This window comes from Agelaius tricolor, unplaced genomic scaffold, assembly GCF_023055355.1.
Source record: "Agelaius tricolor isolate 1412-34295 unplaced genomic scaffold, bAgeTri1.0.p SCAF_8, whole genome shotgun sequence".
Classification (NCBI taxonomy): domain Eukaryota; kingdom Metazoa; phylum Chordata; class Aves; order Passeriformes; family Icteridae; genus Agelaius; species Agelaius tricolor.
The window spans coordinates 34,267,724-34,291,109 of record NW_027269268.1 but is presented as its reverse complement, the minus strand read 5'-3'; the positions used below and the strand labels follow the sequence as shown (position 1 = coordinate 34,291,109).

The following is a 23,386-nucleotide window of genomic DNA, read 5'->3' as shown; positions in this document are numbered from 1 at the left end:
CCTGGTTTTGAAAGCTCCATTTTTGCTTTCCGAGTTGACCACTTCATAATTTTTAAAAAACCAACAAACCCACCCTCCCCCCACAAAAAAAAAACCCAAAACCAACCAAACAAAAAAACACCCAACCCCACAACCCAGAAATAAGTGCAAATGTTTCCAATTTTTCAAAATTTAGATACAGAATACTTGCCTGGATACTTCTGCTCTTTCTACCTCTGTTACAACTGCCAAAGAGAACTTACTGCTGACGAAAAATGAGCAAAAAATTAGCTTGTTCTTTTGAGATGAGAAGTGAACTAAAGGAACATGACAGGAATGTTGACAGACTGGGCAACCTGTGGTTCAAATCCCCTTTCTGGGTGTACCATTTCAAGAGCAAGAAGAAGTAGCTCTGACAGAACAAAATGTTATACTTACAAAAGGCATTCAGATTTTGGTATGAGAAGTAACAGTTTTGGGAATGGTGAGGAGAGGTAGACTGTAGCAAAACATTAGAGCTGAAGAGAAGAATCTCCTGTGGAAGGCCAGACTTTAGTACCTCAGCTCTATCAATGCATTCTACATATTCTAGGGAAAACAAATGCTGTAACATAAAAGGCTCTGTTAATGTTCATTTAATTCATCTGGGATTGTGGTTTCCATTCTTTTACTCTCCAATATGTTGAGCAAATGCAAGAACACAGACATAGAAATAAAATACGAGTGTTTCCCTTGAACAGATATTACAAAAATATATATTTTTGATTCCACACTGCTGGTGGATATCATGATGTTCTTTATTAACATGACTAACAAAACATTTTCATTGCTATTTCCTCAATTCTTCTTCTTCTTTTGGGTTAAATGATTTCTATGAAATAGTATGTATTCATTTTCAGCTGTTTGGGAACAATGTTCTGTCTAACACCAGAACAAATAAACTAGCCTGTGTTCTGCTATCTTGTAATAATAAAGACTATTTAGAACATGTTTGTACCTGTTAAGAAAATAAATTCATGTGAACAGGCAAGCCTGGCAGAGGAAAGAATTCTCTCCCAACCTTGTGTCTTGCCTGGTAGCTATTAAAACTTCCCTTTTGAAAATAAATGTTTGTTTATTTAAGAACAATTATATGACCATTTTGAATTACAACACTTTCACATACTTTTCATGTGGTCAGAAAGATTTATTGCACAAAGAAAGGCCATGGAAAAGTGGTGGAAATTAAAAATACAATATTTGTATATTGCTGACAGTATGCTAGATGCTTCCTTGTTCAGAAGAGCATTCAGTCCAAATAAACATCTAAGTGCATTTGAAGATGTACAAAGACAGATTTGAGTCTTTTTCATTTTATGATTTACAGTAAAGAAAAGGAGTTAAATTTTATATCAGAATATGTCAAAAGCACCCTCACTCAGCCAAAAGATTTCATTAGGATTTATGTTGCAGTATATTAAAAATTATCATAGATTTTGTGAGCACTATCTGTAAATTTTCAAAGTCTTTTTTCTTTTTTTTTGTACTGAAAATCCAACTTTCCTATGCATGAATCTTCCTTGTCTTTTATTTTGGTGGAATATGATATGCCTTGATACTCTCCAAGTTCATGAGTTAATCTTTCCATTTTAGTGAAAAAATAAAGATGTTTTTACAAATCCTACATAATGGCATTCTGTTCGTTTGGGGTTTTTTTTCCTAATAATTAAAGCTTTCTCCTCTTAGAGTGAAAAAATAATTTGAAAATTATTATGGGAAATACTGAACTTACAACATTTTTTCAACTACTCCAAAACTTCCATGACATTATTAATAACCCATACCTACAGACATTTGCATAGTTACATAGGAACCCAATTTCAGTTACATGTAATAAAATTGAATAAAAATACTTTATCAGATCTTCTGTTTTAATGTTGAATTTCTCTTACTATCTCTCTCTCTCTCTCTCTCTCTCCCTCTCTCTCTTTACTTCCCTCCCTCCCCCTTAACCCCCTTACACACACACAAGAAGGGCCTTCCTCCCAGATACCAAGTATAATTTGGTGAAACTAATTAAACAAAGTTCAAAATAAGCAGGTGAATAGCTGTTCATTGGTCCTCTCATGCATGGGTACAGGGATGTGCTAAAGGCTAGAAATCTCTAGCACAGTATCAGTTGATACATCAAGAGAAAGACTGGATTATCTAGAATATCTGCTATTACCACAAAAAAAAGACACCTTATAAGCTTTATACTGAAGATTTTCATTGGCACAATTTTTGCATTATAACATTATTTTAGCTGCCTGAGCCCTGTTTTTTCTCCACACTTTTTTGTTTGTTTTTGTTTAGGTGTAGCATGATTTATCTTATTGAGTGAGATTGTTTCATAAGAACTCTCTTCCCCCAGTTGTTACAAACATCCTCCCTCCCTTATTCCATGCAATTCTCTCAAGGATTCTTTACAAACTTTTATTTTGGGAGGATGAAAATGGAAGGAAAAATTGCCATGCAAAGAGTTATAATTCAGCTGTCCTGTATTCATAGCAATGTAGTTATAAACTGACCTTTACCAAAACTTAGTTTAATTATTTTAAGCATGATTAAAAGTGGCTGCCATGTTCAAAACTGTATTTGGACAGGGGAAGAGAGAGTGGCAGTTCAGCCTCAAAAGCAAAATTATTTTAGGAAAGCAAGCTTAGGTCCATACTTTCTTTGAAGTCTTCATTTGCATCTGCCCAGCAGAAATGGACTACATTTCATTGGATAGCTTTCTAGAGAGTATTCCTATCTTCTCCAGGGCAGCAAGCACTAATCAGCAACTCTTGTTATTACTGGCTATTAGAGTCTATTGTAGTGCCAGGCACAAAAGCCAGGGGTAAGCAAAGTCTCTCTTACCATTATTCTTGTACAAGAAAAATATGGATATGCAACTTGAGATGGAGAAAAGCCCAGAGAGTTCAGACAAGTACATAGGGAAAGGAGAGGAAGTGACTGGACAGGACATTCAAAATTAGATTTGTAAAATCTAACAAAAAAAAAAAAAAGGGAAAAAAAAAAAGACAAAAAAAAAAAAAAGAAAAAGAAAAAGAAAAAGAAAAAGAAAAAGAAAAAGAAAAAGAAAAAGAAAAAGAAAAAGAAAAAGAAAAAAAAAAAGAAAAAAGAAAAAGCATTATGGTTACCAAGAAGGAGAAAAGCATAATTACTGTCCGTCTAAAAACGTTTTTAAATGTTTGAAAATTATTGAAATGTTGTGACCAGCCCTAGAAATGCCTCAGCAAACAACAGACAATCCACTTCTCTATGCTGGATTCAATTGATTGTACCCTGGCAGCACCCCTTCTCTTTCTTCAGTTCCTGCCTCATTCTTTAAACCTTTTTTGTACACTGTGTACACAACACATACAACCTTTACATCAGAGGGATTTACAGGAAACTCATTCCTAAAGTCTTGAACCTATCCAAAGCAGGCATGTTCCATCCACTGAGTAAACCTTATGCTTCTATTTGAGTAGGGTTTTTATTGTGTAAGTACAATTATTTTTCATTTTTGAGACAGCACAGTAACAATGCCATTGTTTATGGGTGAAAGGATTTGAAGTTACTGGAAAGGCAAAAATTTGCCATCTTAATGAAGATGTCCTTATTCCTAGGTGAACACTTGCCTTTTTAAAAAAACACTTGGACCCATTAGCATTAATATTTGTATCTAAAGCTTCATAGGCTATCTTGTCTTTTCACTTACATCTCATAAAACTACTGGTTGCAGAGGAATCATTCCAAATGTATATATACATAGATTGAAAAATAAAAATCTGCCCATTTTGATTTGGAATTAATTTCCTAAAAGATTAATCAGGTGAATCGTGTTAATAGAATATTTAAACAATATTACATTCAAAGTCTGCCGGTCTGACCTTCATGACAACAGATTTCAGAGAATACCACCACCCATGCCAGGTGTACCAAACAATCCCGTTGTCTGTCTTGGCAGTGTAGGGACCTCTGTAGTACAAACCATTCAGGTTGGCAGAGTGACACCTGGTGGGAAAGTAAAGCGAAACAGCAATAAGGCCTCCTGCTGAAAAGTTCCATGCATTTGTTATTTATTTCTCTGTGAGTCAAAAAATTTTGCCATGTTGATGCCAGCCTAGTTTGACAGCTGCATAAATTTGCATTTGCGCATAAACAACAGTGTTTTAATTAGGGAAGAATTGCAAATGTGTTTTGCTTCTTTTAACCAAAAGTGCTGCTTTTTCTTTCCATGGTTTTGACATTACTAGTTTTTTCCTGCTAATTTGTTTCAGTGGAAAATTTTTCCAGAGTTGTTCAGGATGGTAGACAGCAGGGCATACACCACAGTCTGGGAAAGAAATTCTGTTGTGTTTTCCTGATGTTCCAGAGTAGCCCCCTGTAGGTTTTCCAGTTACACCACATGGTATTTTCTATGACAAAACCTGAATCCCACCATCAGTTTGCCTGCCCACCTGTGGCCTTCTATTTACAAAGATGAATTCTGACAGCTAATTACACGTGTACCAATTCACTGGATCACCCGAGCTGGCATTTTATTTGACTACACAAAGTAGAGGGGGTTTTGTTGTTTTTTAACAGACTCAGGCAGAAATGCAGTTATAGTTTATTAAATACAGTGGTTGAAACAAACAGAAAACCCTAGCAAAACCCAAAAGGCTTGAAAAGGGAACAGCACAAGCTTGATACTTGCCTGGTTTCTACCAGAAACAAGCTTAGATATTTATGTGGAGAGCAAACTGGCTGTTCCTTCTGCAGCACATTGTGATGAATCAGCTTGGTTTATCTGCCAATTCAGTATTTCATTATAAATGCTGTTAATGTCTAGCTGTTGAACACCATGATGGATTCCAAAAGCAGACTTCAGAAAATATGCACACAGAAAACATTCCAAATAACCTTATGAGTTTTGTTACTGGCAAATCTTAGTCTTTTTGGCTTTGCTCACACTTCATTAACAAAGTTTTTGAGAACTGAGATAAAAACTATGACAAAAACTCGATAGGAAAATTCTCATCTATATATCCTTATTTATTGCTTACAATTTTTAATGTTTTAATTGAAAGCTTATAAATTGTGGACATCAAAACTGAGTTTGTTTTTTGAGAATGACAAGCTTGTATCAGAGCTGACCTAATCTTTCTAATCATACAAATTCTGCAATGAGGAGGCACTCTGCCCACTTTGAATCAAAACACAGATTTCATTAAAAGAATCATAAGAAGGCACACCATAATTTTGCCAACAGCAATATGAGCCAGTAAAAAGTCTTAATTAGTGCTGGGAAGCATGAATAGTGAAAACCAGAGTATTCAGTATCCAAGCAGATGTTGTCTGAAGTAACTGTACATACTAAGTTAACAACTGGCATGTGATATGATATTGTGAAAAAACATTCATTATTCACAAGTCAATAAATACCTTAAAGTCAGCCTGTGTTCCTCCTATCTTTTCAATAGGCTAATATAAAGTTAAAAACTACACTGCAGTAGTTTCAAAAGTACAGCCAACTCTCAGCTGTCCATGGATATTTTATCTGAATTATGTATTAACTGTCCATGGATATTTTAGCTGAATTATGTATTAACTGTGTGACATATATAAGAGTTGGTTCCCTGAAGAACCCTTTGAATTCTGTCTGGATTTATTGATTCCACTGACCCCACATGATCATAGTTATGCAGTCTCTGGGATGACTGGTAAGGCAGGAAGCTTGAGTTAGTGATATCTGGCCCCAAGTTGCTGCCTAACAGATCCCTCTTACCATCCATACATGGTATAACTAAAAATGGGAGTGCTGGGAGAGAGTAAGCTGATGTCCAACTGGAATTGTGCACTGTCACTACTTATGAACCTTTATGAACTTTATCTCACTACTTATGAGCTACTTAGGAGCTTTGCAATACCCTGGGTACTGGAAAGCTTATGACCTGCACGTAGTACCAGAGTGAACCCAGCTCTGTGGACTTGCATTCAAGATAAAAATCTCTGCTTACAAAAGGGGTGATTTTTCTGCAGAAGTCCAGGACAACAAGTGCTGAGCTGGAGCGAGACTGGTGGCTTGAAACTAACTCTGAGCTACTTCCATGTGGCCTCACTTGTGTCACGTCCCTTGGTTTTCATATTATCTGGGCTTTTCTGTATTTCATTAGTCCTGATAGCATAGAGCTGGCTATAAACAATTCCTTCATAGCTGGGAGCTCTTATGCAAACCAGCCAAGAGCACTAATTCCTTCTATATTTGCTAATCTGTGCATGACAAATATGTGTTTGTGAGTGCTTTTCTTTTTCTGCCAGTACTGTCCTTTTGAGTAGGATTTAATGATACTGACATTTTCTAGTACTTTGCAATGTTCAGTTTTATGTTAGGCTTAACATTAAAAATTCAATAACAAAGCAGTGAAATGACACTATTACTAACTCACTTTCATTATCAAGCTAGACTGTCACTTTAAGAGCATGAGCTACACAACCATAATAAGAACTAGCCCAGTAGGAGTCAGCTATCTTTAGAAGTTATGTAGCACCAACTACAAGGTATAAATAACTGTCAAGTTCCGCTGGGCAGCTACGTTTGCAAAGTGGTCATTCTTTTGTCCAGATCAATCCAATATTAGAAAAAAGTTTTTAAAAGGCAAAAAACTTATTCAGTGGTCTAAAAGTGATTGGTAATTCAGTCTTAATGAAATCCACGGTATGATATCAGTTTTATGTGATTTGAGGTCCAGATACTCCTTTAAATTTACAAAAGCTCTGATTTCATGGGAAAAGAAGCTCCAAAATAGTTGCCTTTCCCTTTTATATCTTAGTTTTCCTGAGAAATGCAAAAAACCATTGTCTACATGTGACTTTTTTCAAGTCTCAGACACTCTGCTGGCTGACTATCCATGCAAATATATTAAAATGTATTAAAATAAATACTTAATTGTGAAACACTGAGTTAATAGCTACATCATATCAGTTAAGGTGGTCACTGACTGCTTATGAAAACAGAATTTGGCAAATGAGGAGTTAAAAAGAGAAACAAAGGATGATACAACAGAAACAATGGAGTTGATCCAGCCTGGCACCTCTTGCCAAGGGAACTGAGATCACAGTGAGAGAGTAGTGTGCCTCCCTGAGCTGTATTTTAAACCTCTCTATTACACAGCTGATTGCAGAGCTTCTCTTCATGGCTATATTTATTTACTTAATTACAGGAAAGAGCACAGCTGATCTGTACAGGCTAAGGCTACCATTTTTATCCTTTATTTTTGATTTGGTATATTGCATGTCAGTAGAATTTTTAAATTCCCTTATTTAACCCTATTTTAAAAAATCTTTCACTCAGTCCAGACATGCACACTGACAGAAACTGAGTAGACACATTACCATCTCCATTTGGAAAGAATAACAAGAGTGAGGTACAGTGAAGTGAGGTGAAAAAAATGAGTCTTGATAACCTGGCACTAGTTTAGCTTGTCAGATATTTGCAGTGCTGCCACATCTGGTCTAGTGCAACACAAGAGAAATGCGAGAGTGAAGTACAGCAGGGATGTATCACAAACTCTACATGACCTACTTGTGTAAAATCTATTTACCTCAGAGGGGCAGAATTATCTCCTCCTCACTGCCTAATAACAAAGATGACCTGTGGCAAATGCCATTATCACAGACCAGCCTGAGCTGCACAGTAAGTGCTGTCCCTTCTAAGGTGAGCCTCAGTCTTACCAGCACTGAGATCTGCTAGGGGACAAGGGCACGTTGCCAATAAATGAACAATCCCAATCTATCTTCTACCACATGTTATTATTTTATGAATACCCATGGAGCAGAATAGTTGACAGTACCCATATGAAATCAAAATACCTGTTAAACCACCAGCCAGCCTTTTCCTCTTCAGCGCAGTTCCCTTCATAGTTGTCATTATCCCTGTCTCTAGTACTGAATTTCATTCCTCGATGATCAGCCCACCATTTTACTTCAGGATGAAATCCACCCGTAAGGGAGTCACCAGCTGTACCAGAGTATTCACCACAACTCATCTCATAAGAATGCTAATAAAAAAATGTGAAGAAAGAAAAGAAAATTAAATTCCTGTATGTCTTTAGCCATTAGCATGTCAGAGAGTGAAACCACAAAGAAGAACCTAGCCTGTTCCATTTGCTGCTATTTTTATGCTAAAAAATGTCCTGCCACTTAGACACGACGTCCTTAATACTGAAAGGCTGTACAGATGCTTAACAGGGATAAAATTTGTCATTAACCATATGTATAAATGACTTAATAAAAATAACATTAGGGCTAGCTAGCAGTATACATTAGCAAATCAGAATATCTTCTACCATGATTGTCACCCTGTTCTAAGTTCTTCTAAGCCTTCTGATGTTTACATTCTTGTAACGAACTTTCTCATGCACTTTTCTGTAAACACTTATTGTTTTGCATTCTTTTCTGGAGGAGGGGAAATTTGATGGACTGTTGGTTTGTCCAGTGTCATTGGGGAGGTGGCACTGTCACCTTCCAATTCACTGTCACTTTTGAAAATCTATAAATGTTGGAGTCAGAAATTAAATGTCCTTCTTTTAACCTTGGAGATGCCAGTGTCCCCGTTGTTTTATTTCGTGTCCTATAGCGACACATTATTGTTGGTAATATCAACAAACATAGAAAAACTGCTTTTATCTATTTATTAACCCAAATTATTCATATCAGTTACAGAAAGTATGAAATTAATGTATCAGAGTAAACCACGTTTATTAGGTATTTGAAAATTATCGGCATGTGTAAGAAAGAAAATATGGTTTAGAGCCTTAAATTAAGGTTCTACACAAATCTTTATGGAAATTAGGGAACCTGTGTGTTTATTGTTTGCCTACAGAATCCACATTTTCATTAAAACATTTAGTCATTTAATATTTTATTACCTCTTCTCCTGCAACTCTGAATCTTGCATACTGTGCAAAACGTCGTTCTCCTTCAAAATCAGTTAGATCAATTCTTAAAGTATAATTCCCTTAAAAAAAATACAAATTATTTTAGTTGAACTAGCCTATCTCATTGCTTTTCAGAACTGGGCTTTACAGTAGAAGCTAAAAAGAAAATGTTTTCAGCATGAATCTCTATCACCTCAGCATATTTTATAGGGTTTTATCTTCTTTCTTTATGCATAGTAAATCATATATTGCTATTCTTTGCCTTATTCACCTGAGTGAATTCTATTCAGCCTAGAAAATTTTAGAATTATTTTAATACAAATTTTTAAATGTAGGGAAAAAATTGTAAAAAAAGATGGCTTTACAGGTTTTACATTTTAGTACAATATTTGAGGTGGTAGTAAAAGCATAGTGAAAACTCATCAATAAATTTTCACCTATGAAAATCAGATTTTTATACTCTGAAAATAAATAAAGTTATACTAGGATCACATCCTGGTGGCACTGATGTCCATATGATTTAGCCTGCTAAGCCAGTGGGTAAGTTTTGTATCAGCAGCATTCTACAACAAAGCAGAAGTTAGCTTACATTGAGTAGCTATTAGAAGGATGGAAATAACTTTTTACTACTGGCCTCATCAACAGGACTGGACTAGAATTACTTCCATGTAATAGCCCACACAGCTAAAAAGCCCTGAATACGTGTCTTGGTACAGCATATACCCGTCTCTGGACTGTTAGTGATGCTGATGGAAAATGGATAGAGACAATTATTTTAAGGTAGACTCCTGTCTCCTGTTCCCTATTTCACAGGGGCTCTCAGTATGCCAGTGGCCTAAGGACAGTTTTGAACCTTTTGTTAGAAAATGTATATTCAAATGTGTTTTTTTCTGAAACTTAGAGAAGTCCATGCAGACTAACAACAGAACTCAGGATTTATGCTAACAAAAAGGGGAAACAAAAAAATTGCCTGGAAAGAGCAAAGAAACAGAAACAATAAGACTATTGTTACAATACAAATCTTACCTTGATTAGTCAAATAATGAAGATTTTTGTTTCCAAGCCAAAATTCACCATTTTTCAAAACAAAATTTCCAAAGCCTTCTTCATAGTCAGCCCAGAGTCTGAAATGGGTATAAATTACTAATTTCTCAAAAAATCAAGTTTATTTGGATGTTTTATAATACAATTCTAGATCACAGATTAACTCAGACTAGAAGGAACCTCAGGAGGCAAGCTAGTCCAGTGTCAGTCTCAAGCCAGAATCAGCCATGAGATCAGGACTTGTTCAGGACTTGTCTGTTCAGATCTTGAAAACTTCCAAGGATGGAGACTGCACATTCTCTTTGGGGAACCTGCTGACTCTTTTCATGGTGAAAAAGTTTCTCCTTATATCCAGTCTGAACCTCTCTTGTTTCAGCTGAGGTACTTTGTTTCTCATCCTTCCACTAGACATGTTTGTGAACATTTTTACTCAAAGAGCCCTCAGACTGCTTGCTTTTTTTTTTTTTTTTTTTTTTTTTTTTTTTTTTTTTTTACTAAATCTTTTCTCATCAAGAGTCCTTGCTCCAACAGTTGTTAAGGCATTTGACATTGAAGTGTCCTTGTGTCAAATACACAAGTTGTTAGAAAAAGATCAGAACGGATGTCTCACAGAAGACAGCCAGAACCAGAAGTGGTATCCCATCTGGAGGCTGTTCCACAGAATAACCATTCCTCCCTTTTATCTGGGATAACAACTTACTCCTGTACTTCTAAAGTTCAGATTTAACTTAGCACCATCTGGTTAATGTTTCTTCACTTTGTTTCCAGTTTTAATTACCAAATCTAGTACCTACCTATCAAAATTCTGGCTGCCATCGGAACGTCTCTGAAACACAGTCCAGCCACCTCCTTCAGACATGTCACAGAATGCAAAGAATTCTCTGGGACTCTGGATTGGTTTTATTTTATAAAATCCATTTTGCTTATGGCCTTCATTGTAGATTTCTGCACAATCTGTTCACACAACATTAATTGGACACAACATTTTTAGTCCTGTACTTAATGGCAAAATCAGAAATCAAGTCAGTAACAATAATCAAGTCATGTTATGTAGAAGTCACATAAGAACCACACTAATAAAATGAAATGTCACTGTAAACACATTTCTTTGACTTTTGGGTATTTTTTTGTACTTGTGTTGCTCTAAAGGTTTGCTGGCCTGTAATTATTTTGATATATCTTTGAAATAATATCTTCACATCGTGAAATATGACAATTTTTGTTTCTACTTGACTAGCAAAATAATTCCTCTGTTTTAAGTGGTGTCACTTTAATTTACAGTGGTATCATCCACATTAGAATCCTGTTACAACCTTAAAATCACATGTAACATACAGTAACTTTTAAAAAGAAACATGCACTTCTATGTCCAGAAAGTTCACAGAAATGCCAGAAACAAAAGTGTGGAATCTCCATTGTTAAAACCAGAAACAAGTGCAAGGCCTGATTCTCCTGTCCCTTCTATCAAATAGGAGCAAAAGAATACAGAAGACTAAGCTCAAAAAGTGCAGTGCATGTGTAAAATGATACCACTTTGGCTTGTCACCATTCACAGTCTGGTCTGCATTGCTGTTGATGAATATAATTTACAACAATAACAAAATTCAGAGCTCATAGAAATATTACAGCAATGTAATTGTATAATCTTATATTCTTTCCTCTAGGAATTAAGAAATGAAATGAGTTCTTTGTTTATATGTAATCCACATCAGGCAGTCATACAAAAAAGACATATAATTTTCAGCATTTCTGTTTTTCCTGGCTGAGGTAGAGCTGATTAACTTTAAGGAATTCTCTGAATTGGCTGAACTTCCAGGCCTGCTTGGAACTTTATAAACTATTACATTTCTCTTCAGTGAAAGTGTCAGTGAAGATAAGAAATAGAAAATAAACACTTTATACTGAAAACAAATAGCTATGCCAGAATTTGAATAAACTCTAATAGAAAACGTGATTTAAATAACAGCTATGTTGTTTTTATAGAGAATGTGTGGTTGGCTTAGAGAAAATTAATTTCTTAGTAGGTCAGCAAAACACAAGCATATCTTAATTTTTAGCAGGTGTATATAGTATGGAATTTCCCCCTCACTATCTAACTTAAATTATCCAGCTCTGTTGATATTAAAATGCTACAGCAGTTTAAGAAAATAATACAGTATGAGCAGGAAAGGCATTTTCCAAGCTGTAAAGAAAAATGCCAAAAGCTTGGCATTTTTCCAAGCTGAAAAATAATGGGGGAAAAAATAATCAGAAACAGGAACAAGTTAGATCTGTTTATTAGAGTAACATCGTAAAAGGCATAATTGAGGCATATGCTAAGAAAGGACAAATATCTTTCAGAGAAATGTGGCTTTAATAATCTTTTCAGTAACAAGTAAGTCAGCTCTAATAATAAAAAGAAAGTGTTCCAGAATGCTGAGTACATAAATACACAGCTAAAATTTTTATGTCAGATTTACAACTGCTTTTTATTTCATATTAATGGTGTTTTGTTATATTTGATGCCTTGAGATCAAATGTTATATATATATTGGTATTTCTTCCAGCAGCATAAGCACTACAAGCATATTCAATCAAGGCTATTAAAAATAATAGTAGTTAAGACTTTCTAGCACTGGACAGCTAGAAACAAACACCACCCAGAAGTCAGTCTCCCAAATTGTATTTTCAATCCAACTGTTGTTTTGGATGGTGTTTTATTATATCAAGAGTTTGGATGATGTTACTTCCACTGTATTTATAATAAGCCTTCCACTGTAGGAGTGGATCACCACCAGAGTGCTGGTAAAATTAGAAAAATAACTTTAAACCAGGATTTAAAGCTGTGATGTCATGAGCTGAATCCAACTCAGTGAAAATGTTATTAAAGTGAGATGCAGATGTCATAATGCCAGGCTTATGTGTGTAAATATGGAGGTCTCAGGGACTTTACAGATTGGAACAAAGTCAGCTGCTTGTAACCCAGGCAACCATTTGAATGTATGAATGTGAACTAACCCTGTAGTTAGTTATTTTTGAGATTGCTAGAACTTCTGACATTAGTCAAAGAATGGCATTTAGAAATCTGAAACTCCTGATTAACATTTTGTAAATGTCTATTATTGGCATTTATCTGTTGTATTGCTGAGATTTATGCTTGTTTTTAAGTTATGATTGTTAACTGATTGTTTTCAAGTTATGCACTACTAATAAATCAGTAAACTTCTTAAATCCTGATTTGATTACTACAATCTGACATTAGCAATTTTTCCCTGCACAACAGGTCCAGGTAAAAGCTGAGCACTGTGTTTTAAACAAACATTCTACAAGGAGTTTTTAAAACAATATCTCAATAGGCCCAATTGTGCTAAAGCTTCTGGGTATCATTACAATGAAGGGAAATGAAAAGAATAGCTCCATTTCTAACCTGAATACTGTCTTTTTCCTTCCAAGTCAATGACACTGTTTTCATCTTCTCTGTCTGAATCTCTGTACTGAATCTCTTTCTTCTCTAAGAGTTGTATAATTTTTAACTGCTTCTGTTTCACACGATGCTCCAGAAGCCTCACCTGGCCCTGAAGTCGTATTTGCTCTTGAAAACATTTCTGTAAATCCTAGAGAGGAAAACATATCTTATTGTAAAATCAACAAATTTTATGTGGTATTTAACATGTGACACAAAGAGCCAACCAACCAAAACATAAATAAAATTAAACTTGAATAAAATATCTTGGTCACAATTTCTCACAGACACTATGTTGACTTCCATCTCTGTTGCTACTTTGTTTAAAATTATTTCATATGTTACTGCATGTAATATATAAAACATACATATTATGAACACTTTGCAAAGAGACCTTCTCTTTAGTGCTGCCAGCTCTAACTGCAAAGATGCAGCAGGGACTTCGGGGAAAAACACTAAAATATCTCTATCATCTTCCATGCACAGAGATTTTCTATCCAGAGAAGCCTGCTACTAATATTGTGAAGGTTCTAAAGAGTTTTAAAGAAATGCAATCTGCATGGATATGTTTTCAACTTCATAGTGCATTTTTGAATGCTTTTAAATTACACACTTCTTATGATAAGAATCCTAACATTGCCAACATAAATATTGTTAAGTTTTAAGCTCATTTTTGGCATGCTAAAATAGTCTCTAAGAAGCCCTGAATATACATATTCAAAGTAAAAAAATAAAAGTAAAAACAAAAGTTAAAGTCAGTGTTGTGCTGTGACTTTTGTACTTAATTTTGCCATGCAGAGTGGGTGAGAAATGTGGTAGTTCTGATACAGTGTTACCTAGCACTACTTGACCCTCAAGGGCTGGAATAGTGAAATAGCTGTTCCAAATTCTGACTTGCTGAATGCATGCTGAGCAATAAATAATTGGTTTTAGATTAAAGACTATGGTAAAATAGCCAAGGTGAACACAACCTGATCTGGAGAACTTAATTTAAAACAGTCTGTATGGTTTAAAATATATATTAAATAAATTTGATTTCAGTGGGAGGGAGAAAAGTCTTTGGAAACATGACAGAGGTTTTGCATCAGTAACACTGAAATTTTATATAAGCACAGTTTAGTAGCTTGTAAAAGAGCACAACTAGCACTGTAAAGGTAAAATCAAAGGGTGACTTTCTGGAAATCTGACAGGTAAGATCAAATTTGCAGTAGTTCTAAATTGGTGCTACCTTATTCATAGGGAACATTATTTACATGTAGACCTGCAATATTTGCCATTTATATGGAAGAATTGATGTCTCAGAACATTGCCCTATCACACCAAACTACAGAGATGTCTGCAATAGCATACTGCAGTGCATAGTGAGGTGCACCTCAGTGGTGTCTGCATACTTTAATTTGCATCAAGCTCAGGTTTCACACATTGTCCATGAACACTTCCATGAACATGACAAATGAAATGATTTGTTTCTGCAATATTTAGTTCAACTGAAAAATTTGATCATAAGATTGTGCAGAACAATCCTGAAGACAGACTTCTGCCTTAAGTATAACTGAAGTGTATCAGAGACTTGCTTTGATTCATACTTAACTGCAATCGAAAGTACACAGTGAAATAAAAGAATGGGGGGGAAAATATACATATACATATTAAAAAAAATACATATTTTTTCAGGTCGCTGACAAACTAGGCAGTTTGTCAGCGACCCGTTCGAGAGGGAAAGGCTCAGCACACTGTGTTTGGGCTGCCCACGCCGGGCAGTTCGGGCCGCTGTGCTGAGCCCGGCGCGGAGCCCTGAGTGGCCCCGGCGCTGCCGCGGCGATGCTTGCCCACAAGGGGACGCTGTAGGGCCAGAGGCACAAACATCTTTTTTAGAGGGACACAGCGGCCAATGACACAGTAATATCCCAAAAGTTCTATCTGATTTAAGAACCTTCGCTTGAAAATATTTTTTCAGTTGTTGATAGCTATACGAGACGCTTAGCATATCATCCTTTTCTTCTAGCTGGAAACAAGAGAAGAAAATAGGTAAATCATGGGCATGCAAAGTTGCTACAGTGGCTTAAAGGGATGACACTTGACTGGATGCACTGGCTAATGTGGGACATGTTGCATATTACAAAGAAAAGATGCACTATTTATTGTGCAACCTCTCCAGGGCAGTTGTCTCAATTGTGTCTGCAGCTTCATACAAACCCTTCACAAAAGCTGAATTTTGTACTCAGTGGGAATTGATTCAATGGGAGATTCAGAAGAGGCTTCCTTGACAGGTGACTGCAAATTGTCAGTCTGGTCCTCTGTGAATACAGAAAATAAAGGAGGACTGCAGAGCTTTAGAGAGAGAGAAAGAGATATATAGGTGGATTGAGAAAGTGTGAATAAATTAAAAAAAGTATTGAAAAAATATTTCCAGGCTCACCATGATGAGCTAATGCTAAATATAAAAGAGAAGCTGTCCAAAAAATCCCATGATCCCGGTCAGACCAAATATTTATTCTAATCATACTAAGTTAAGAGTGATAAAGAAGCCACCCTGCCATAGTTACCATTTTTACTGAGAAGTTTAGCCTGTATCAGTCTTACCTCAGCCCTCACAAGCTTGGAGAACATGGTAACATGCAATAGGAGAGTCCTAGAAAGGGTGGCCCCCATTGCCAGGCCCTCACAATTTCACAGACAGGACTTCAGGTGGGCAACCTCTGTGACAGCGGCAGATCTGAGCCACAAAGAGCTACCTTCCATTCTGGAAAGAGCAAGGGACAGGGCATTTGGGAGAGGCAGCTACAGGCAGCTACACGTGTTTCTTTCAGGAGAAAGAAAAGCCTCTATCAGTTCCCCTTTCATACTGCTACAAGCCATTCTCCTTCTGTGGTTAAATTATACAGTACAAGTATAGAACTTCTTGAAAAAAATGTATCTTACCTTAGAAAAATTTGGTATCTAAAGTATGACACGGTATCACACCACTTTGTATACCATAAAAAAGGCCCTTTCCTTTGAGCCAAATTAAACACAAGTCTGCAACAGGCTGTGTCTCTAAATGTTATTCTTAAACTTGCATTTAAAATCCATCTTTTGTTATTATTTACTTAAAATATGAATTAATTTATAAAAATTAGTAACTATGAGCTGATTCTCATCTGCTTTGCAGACAATACACTCATGATGGGGTGAACAGTGATATATCTACACTACACATTGCAATTTCCTTATTTGAAAGGTTTTAAGCTCTTAATGCTTAGGAAGTGAGAGTAAATCAAAAGTGATAATCAATATTTGACTAGCCATACTGAATAATTACAGCATAAGAAAAGAAAAGAAAAATGCTTGAGCAGAAATAGTTTTGAAAGTAACTGACATATGAAAAGTACTGGTATCTGATACTTTCTCTTCTCTCCCTGACTTCAGCATTCTCACTGATGTCTCCCTGTCAACTCCAGACAAATCCCATTAGACTTTTGCTGCTGAACAGCAAAACCACAGTTCTCATATTTGGAATTCCATGTATATTTTTTTCATGGGATAATGACAAGGTAACTGTAACTTCAATTGGATCAATGTGGCTTTTAGATCTTCAGTTTACCAGACTGTTCTTGCAATGTGCTGCTACACCTTTTTTTCACAGGATAATCCTTTAAAAACCATTGAAGTTAAACCAGCGCAAAGCTGGAGTAATAAAAAAGCAAAATGCAAATTACAGTTCTCACATATTGCTATTCCATATTGCATTTGTTATGTTTGGACCAAAGTTAAACCATTACAATGTTGAAATACTCAAGAAAATGTGGATTTTACTGTGGCTATCTCCAGTGGACAGTGGTGCCCACTGACTGAAACCAGATTGAACACAACCTGTTCTGTCTGTTTCAGTGAAGCAACTGTTTGCACTACACATTGAGAAGCAATTATCTAACAACTGCTGACAGCTCTGCTTTTGGGCACACAATCCTACATTTAACCAGCTGCTGCAATTAATGTGCATTCACTTTCATTATTGTGTGAATTATTTAGCAGCCAGTGACCTTCCATTAAAATTATTGCTACAAATTGGACTTGGAATACTTAATTAAAACTATAAAAATACAAGGTTTTTACCTGTGGTGCTATTTCGTCTACTTTTAATAATATGAATTAGCTCCAAAAGAACTCTATATTGAAATTAGTGTTTTAATTAGATTAAAAGGTGAAAACTTTGAGATGAAGTTCTGAATATTCACAGTTTTTACTCAGAAGGTCAGCTAAGTCCAAAATATTATAAATGAAAAACAATAATTAAAAATATATAAATGCATTTGAATGTGATGCCTCTTTTCTCAGTAGGCCTCTGCAGAAATTAGTAATATTTTTCTCCACTGAACAGAAGTGATTAGAGAGTCATTCCCATTCTGCCTCTATAAAGCTACTTATCTGAACAAAAGTTTTCCATAAGGTAATGTAATCCACAAACAAATAGTTGTAAATTCAGCAACTACTTCCACCTTGGCGATTATGAGTCAAGAATTCAATCCCTTTAGGTCTCTGCTATTTAGGACCTGGATATAAAACTAGTAAGGACAGCCATGACACGCAGTGCAGCATTGGTGAGGCTAGAAGTATTTTAAACTGTGGAGTAAGTGTGATTTTATTAGGGTTTTTGTTGGAGAAACAGAATGTATAGGAGAGGGTTTTGGGAGCTTGAAGTGAAGGAGCTTTGATCATTGTTTCTGAGTGTGAACTACAATGTAGTTACATGGAAACAAGTAAGAATATGAAGTTATGGATTTTGTTTGAGAAAAAGTTGTAGGGCCAGTGGACAAGGTGGAAAAAGATGGAAAGATTCTGCATGCCAGGTGTCAGTGCCCAGAAATAGCACTGCTGCAGCCACTGCTTTAGGAGTTCCTGTGCTTTGCCTTTCTGTAACTACGCTGCTCAAAACTACAGGTGAAATTCTGAGTTTGCATTACACCTGAATGGTAATTGTGTGCCTTCTGTACAATGTGCCTCCATGCACCATATGATACCTGTTTTAGGAAAGATTTATTGTCTCCTTTTTCATATCAGATCCAGTCATAAACTGAAAGGATTTCTTTCTTCAGTGCCATTACCTAGTGATGGACCTTCCATTGTAAACTTACGCATTTGTTTCCTCTTTCATTATTGGAAACTTGTCCCCACTAAACACTATTTGAAGATATTTCCTTATTCTTTCATTTTTTAATGAATTCTAATCTTTTCCATCAAAGGTTCTGCCATTGTCTGTAGAGGTTGTGAGCACAATGGAGGGGATGTGCATTGTGAGCACTATGGAGGATAAGGTATGCAGTATTTAGAAGAAACTCTAAAGAAATATTTAATTACTAGAACTTACAGAGCTGCCAATGACATCCATCAGGCTAGCTGCAAGGACAAAATCAATCATTATCAAAATCTTCATTTTGGAAGCTGTGAAGTAGAGGAACAAAGGAAACACTAGTTAACTTAATCATTAAAACAAAAAATTTACACTTGACATCTTAAATCTTATTAAAAATAGTCTATTTAACCTATAATTCTTTTCTTGCAAATTGTAAATACAGTGCGCATGCAGGATTTATTATAAATGTCTAAAATAGTCTGATAAAATATAACTCCAAAAGCCAGTAAAATGATAATTTATTCTTTTTGGCCACTTTATATTAGAGCTCTCCGTGTATTTTAGGACAGCTATTCAAGATTCAAAAGCACACATTTTATTTTCAAGACAAAAGCAGAAACATTTTAAGCAAGCTGAAGAACAGGGAAATATTCCTTGTTGGCCTTTTAAATTTGTGAGAAAGATCCCCATCATATACAATTAAATTCTGAATTGGGCTAGTTGTCCTTGATCTAAAGATTTGTGCAAATTTTGTGAACCAGGAGGGAATCAAGATAATTTTACTGTCATAGAGCAATTTGGGGGAAAAATCCAAAATAGTTATCAGCTTTTATTCTACTGGTGACAAGAATGGCATCTTTAAACTGATAACTATGGATACTTTGCACTTTATGACCCACAGCATTTTAAACTCCATTTTTTCATATGATAATTATTTTATGGGCCAAACCAATCACCACTGTATCTGACTGCCTTGCAAAGGTTAGCTAATAGAACCTCAAAATCATTTTTATAGACAGACGTGTGCTTTTCACAGAAGAGAAAACAAGGCCTCCAATCAGTAAAATATTTACAAAGATTATACATAAACTATTCTGAATTAATCTTAAACTTCTGCAAGCAATCAACAGAGGAATTTTTTTTCTTTTGTAACTATGAATATTTTCATTTAGCATTGTTAACACCTAATTAAACCAGAATATGTGTCTACTCTGCTTTTCTTACCATGGAGTTATTAAGAAAAAGATCTCCATGATCATCAAGTTGAATCTTTACTTAATATTGACAGGTCCATCACTAAAGCCTGTCCCTAAGGACCACATCTACATTTTTTGAATGCTTCCAGGGATGGTGACACATTTAAAGCATTTGTGGTTAGACAAAGTGTAAAACTTCTATTAGTGATTAATGACTCAATACCAGCATGTGTTTATTGAAAAACCAACTTTATGAAAATTTCCACTCATGTTTCTACAGGAATTTATATAAAATATGAGTGGAACTTTGGCAGACTGTGCTTTTTACAGTACAGAGATAAGCAAGGTGCTTAAGAGAAGTATGTTTTTAAGTTTGTGCAAAATTGGACAAGTCCAACTGTATTTTCACCAATATCTGAAAACTTCATGCAAAACCAGAAATTACAACCCAAACAAATCTCAGATTTCAAACCTTACCTATAAAATACTTAGGATGCTTTTTAAAATTACAGCTAGTAAAATTACATTAGTAGTTACAGCTATTACAGTCACTTCTGTTTTGAAAGCAGCTGTTGCCATCTGTTGGGATGACACTGGCTGTGACAGGAGTGGCCAAAGAGTACATTAGCTATCTGGACAGCCTGCAAATGATCTGTCTCTGCTAACTGCTAGCCTGAATCCTTGCATATTTTAAATATGTTTTCTAAGAGAGAAAGGACTCTATTTTCTTCACTGAAAGATTCATATTTCATATACTCTGCTTCATCCCTGTTATTTTAATTATGAAACCACAGTCTCTTCCCTCACATTAGTCTTAGTATTTGAACTGTTCTATCATGATTTCACTGACTGTGAATGCCTGAATACCACAATCAATCTTAAAATAAACCCCAATCTTAAATGAATTACACAACTTTACAATAGTATTATTTTTTTAGAAAAGACTATCAAGTCAATCTTGGATACTGTTCAGAGAAATTTGTGTTAGTAAAAAAAAAAAAAAATAGAACACTGTGAGGCTCAATCAAGGCAGGTAAGTCCCTTACAGCATGTATGAGTTGCTATGAGCAAGCTGCACAAAACGAATGAATACCTGAGGAGTTTAGAGTGTGTGCAGTTGCTTTAGTTTGTTATCTTCAGATGAAGTCACCTTTCTATTTAAGGATGCCTCTTTCAATAGAATGTTCCTCTTGGGGGAAACTTCATAAGGGCTGCACTTGGGAGACAGCATGTCAGCTTTAGTGCTGAACTAAAACATGCTCAAAAGACATGGCAAAATATAATCATAGTCTCATAAATTTCTGAATTTGACAATTTAAATAAATTGGTGAAGATATTTTAATCCTGGAATTTCATTTTTAAGAAAGAAAACTGGATAGTAAGCTCAAGATGGAGTATTGATCCTGTAGCCACTCACAATATAAGGTCACTATGAATGCAAGACAAAAGGCTTATAAAGATGGAGAAACTGAGGCTTCCAGTTGGCAGATCTACCAGTCAGAAACAGGGAAGGCTGAAACAGAGAGGACACAGGGTAAAAAAAACCCAAAGTGGGATCTCTAGTAATTAGGGGAAACCAAAATCTTTATGCTGCTGTCCTCCAAAGAAAGGGAGAAGGTAGAAAAGACTAGGAAGAGACCTGAAAATTCAAGGTCTGAAAGGAAATGGGTGACTTAAAAGCATTTCTCTGCTTCTGTCACTGCCCAGCAGGTAGACCTAGACAAGTCAGAGGACAATCAGCAGTGCTTGTCCTGGACCTCACTCCTTGAAGCCAGATTCTCAGCAGGCATAAACTCCTGTAGTTTGCCTATCTCACAGTTGCAGTGAATGAGATTCACTGAGTGGTCAACTTTACAGTGACAAGAAAAGTGGTAAATAGGGTCAAGCCCCTTACACGTTCAAAGCACTTTGGCACACTAAATCATCAGTTTTGGACATGGAATTAATGTGGGTAACTTTTTACTTAGTTACCCACATTTCTATAAAAAAGTTTCAGTAGAGGTTGTGTTAGTAACTGTTCTCTGAAGGTGCACATCCACAGTATTCAGTAACAGGGAAAGCTAAAGTTCTGTTCAAGGGAAGCTTAACATCTTGCTCTAGGAAGACTCCTCTGAAAGTCAGTTTCTTAAACAAATTTCTTCAGTCCTTTAAATATTCACCCTTGTTATATAGCTTTCTGCTGACAGTACACAACTGAATAAAAACTTTACCTCAAAAAACCTGCAAAAAATTACAAATTTTAATCAGTCACAGATGAACCTCAAGAGTTAACAACTGTTCAGAGACTTCCAAGACCTGTGTTGATTTAACAAAAAGGAAAAAAAAAAAACCACAAATTTGTACAGGGGATATCCCTTTCCAGGAAAATCTTAATCTCAGACAGTGCACATGTGGATTAATTATCACACACCATATGCTACAGTGAGAAAAACTTGGTATTATATTTTCAAGTTGAAACACAAGCCCTTAACACTTAGCTGAAAAAAAATCACTTTCTGTTTGAAACAATTTAAATTTAAGTGCAACTCTTTTGAAACCTTGAAATTTTATCCCTGGGGTTACTCATTTACTATTCCAAGATTACACCTGGAATATGCATTGTACAGTTAGGCAGAAATTTTTTTCTGAAGCTATGGAATAAAAATTCTAGAAAGATATCTTTTTTCTTCTCTGTGCCTAGGCTTTTTTAAAGGATACACAGACAGTCAATCCTATATTCAAATTTCCCCTGAATCTGATATTTTTTCCAAGTCTTTAAATAACAAATTACTGAATAGATTTGATGACATTAAAGAAGTTCTGTACTATAAAAATTTTGAATGATTAGAATGTTCTTATGTTTTTTGAATTTAAGAGACAGCAAACTAGATGGAATACAGATGCCTGTTTCTTTCTGTTGGCACAGTGTCAATAAGACTTGCATTGCTAATAAATACAATAATAGTAAGAGAGAATCTGCTGAAAGGATAGAAAATAACTGGAAATTTTTTTGTTTGCTTTCTTAAAATTCAAATTATTAAACTCATGCACAGATTTGGCTTTGTTTAAATTTGGTGGTGTTACAAAAATTGCCCTGTTTTCCTCATCTCAGTCACGATTTTATTTACTTTTAGGTTCTAAAAGCAGCCTTGTTCGTATAGCCCATAGTATTACAAATTTAGAAACTGCAGATTCAAATACTGGGTTTATTAACTACCTAGAAATGCAGGAAAATACCTAGATCCTGGTAAAACATTCATACATCATTATCAATACTGCACCAGTTATATGGCCTTCAAAAAGCAAATTACTTTTAAACCATAACTATAGAAATTAGCCATACTTCTTCCCTCATAGGTACCCTAAATGTTTACCTTTAACTTCTGGACAGAACCCAAAGTTGTTAAATCTTCTTAAACTGATGCAAATAATTCCAGAGCCCTTCCCAAGCTGCGATTGTTTTTGCTATTAAATTCTGCAGAGTGGAGGCTTACATCTGCTATGAGTCACCGGGCTGGAATGCTGCTGAGAAGTTGCAGTTATCAAGACTAAATTGCAACATAAGAAGGAGATGATGGCAATTCTGTGCCTAACACAACACTTCTGAAACAAAAATAAACCAAAAATAACAAAGGATCATCTATTCACTTTCACTGTTGTGGTGAAGAAATTGCTCTCTGTATTATACTCAGCTTTATACTCC

General features: G+C 35.5%; 1 protein-coding gene across 1 annotated transcript; it reads right to left on the bottom strand.

The window, feature by feature from the left end:
- Nucleotides 1-983: 983 nt before the first annotated feature.
- On the bottom strand, nucleotides 984-23,164 carry FGL1 (fibrinogen like 1). Its single transcript, XM_071432280.1, has 8 exons — nucleotides 23,058-23,164; nucleotides 18,743-18,816; nucleotides 13,360-13,546; nucleotides 10,748-10,907; nucleotides 9,936-10,033; nucleotides 8,901-8,989; nucleotides 7,843-8,030; nucleotides 984-4,002 (listed from the first exon to the last, which is right to left on the bottom strand). The coding sequence occupies exons 2-8, from the start codon at nucleotides 18,806-18,808 to the stop codon at nucleotides 3,843-3,845; spliced, it is 948 nt and encodes a 315-aa protein (XP_071288381.1). The 5' UTR covers nucleotides 18,809-18,816; nucleotides 23,058-23,164; the 3' UTR covers nucleotides 984-3,842.
- Between the last annotated feature and the right edge of the window lie 222 nt (nucleotides 23,165-23,386).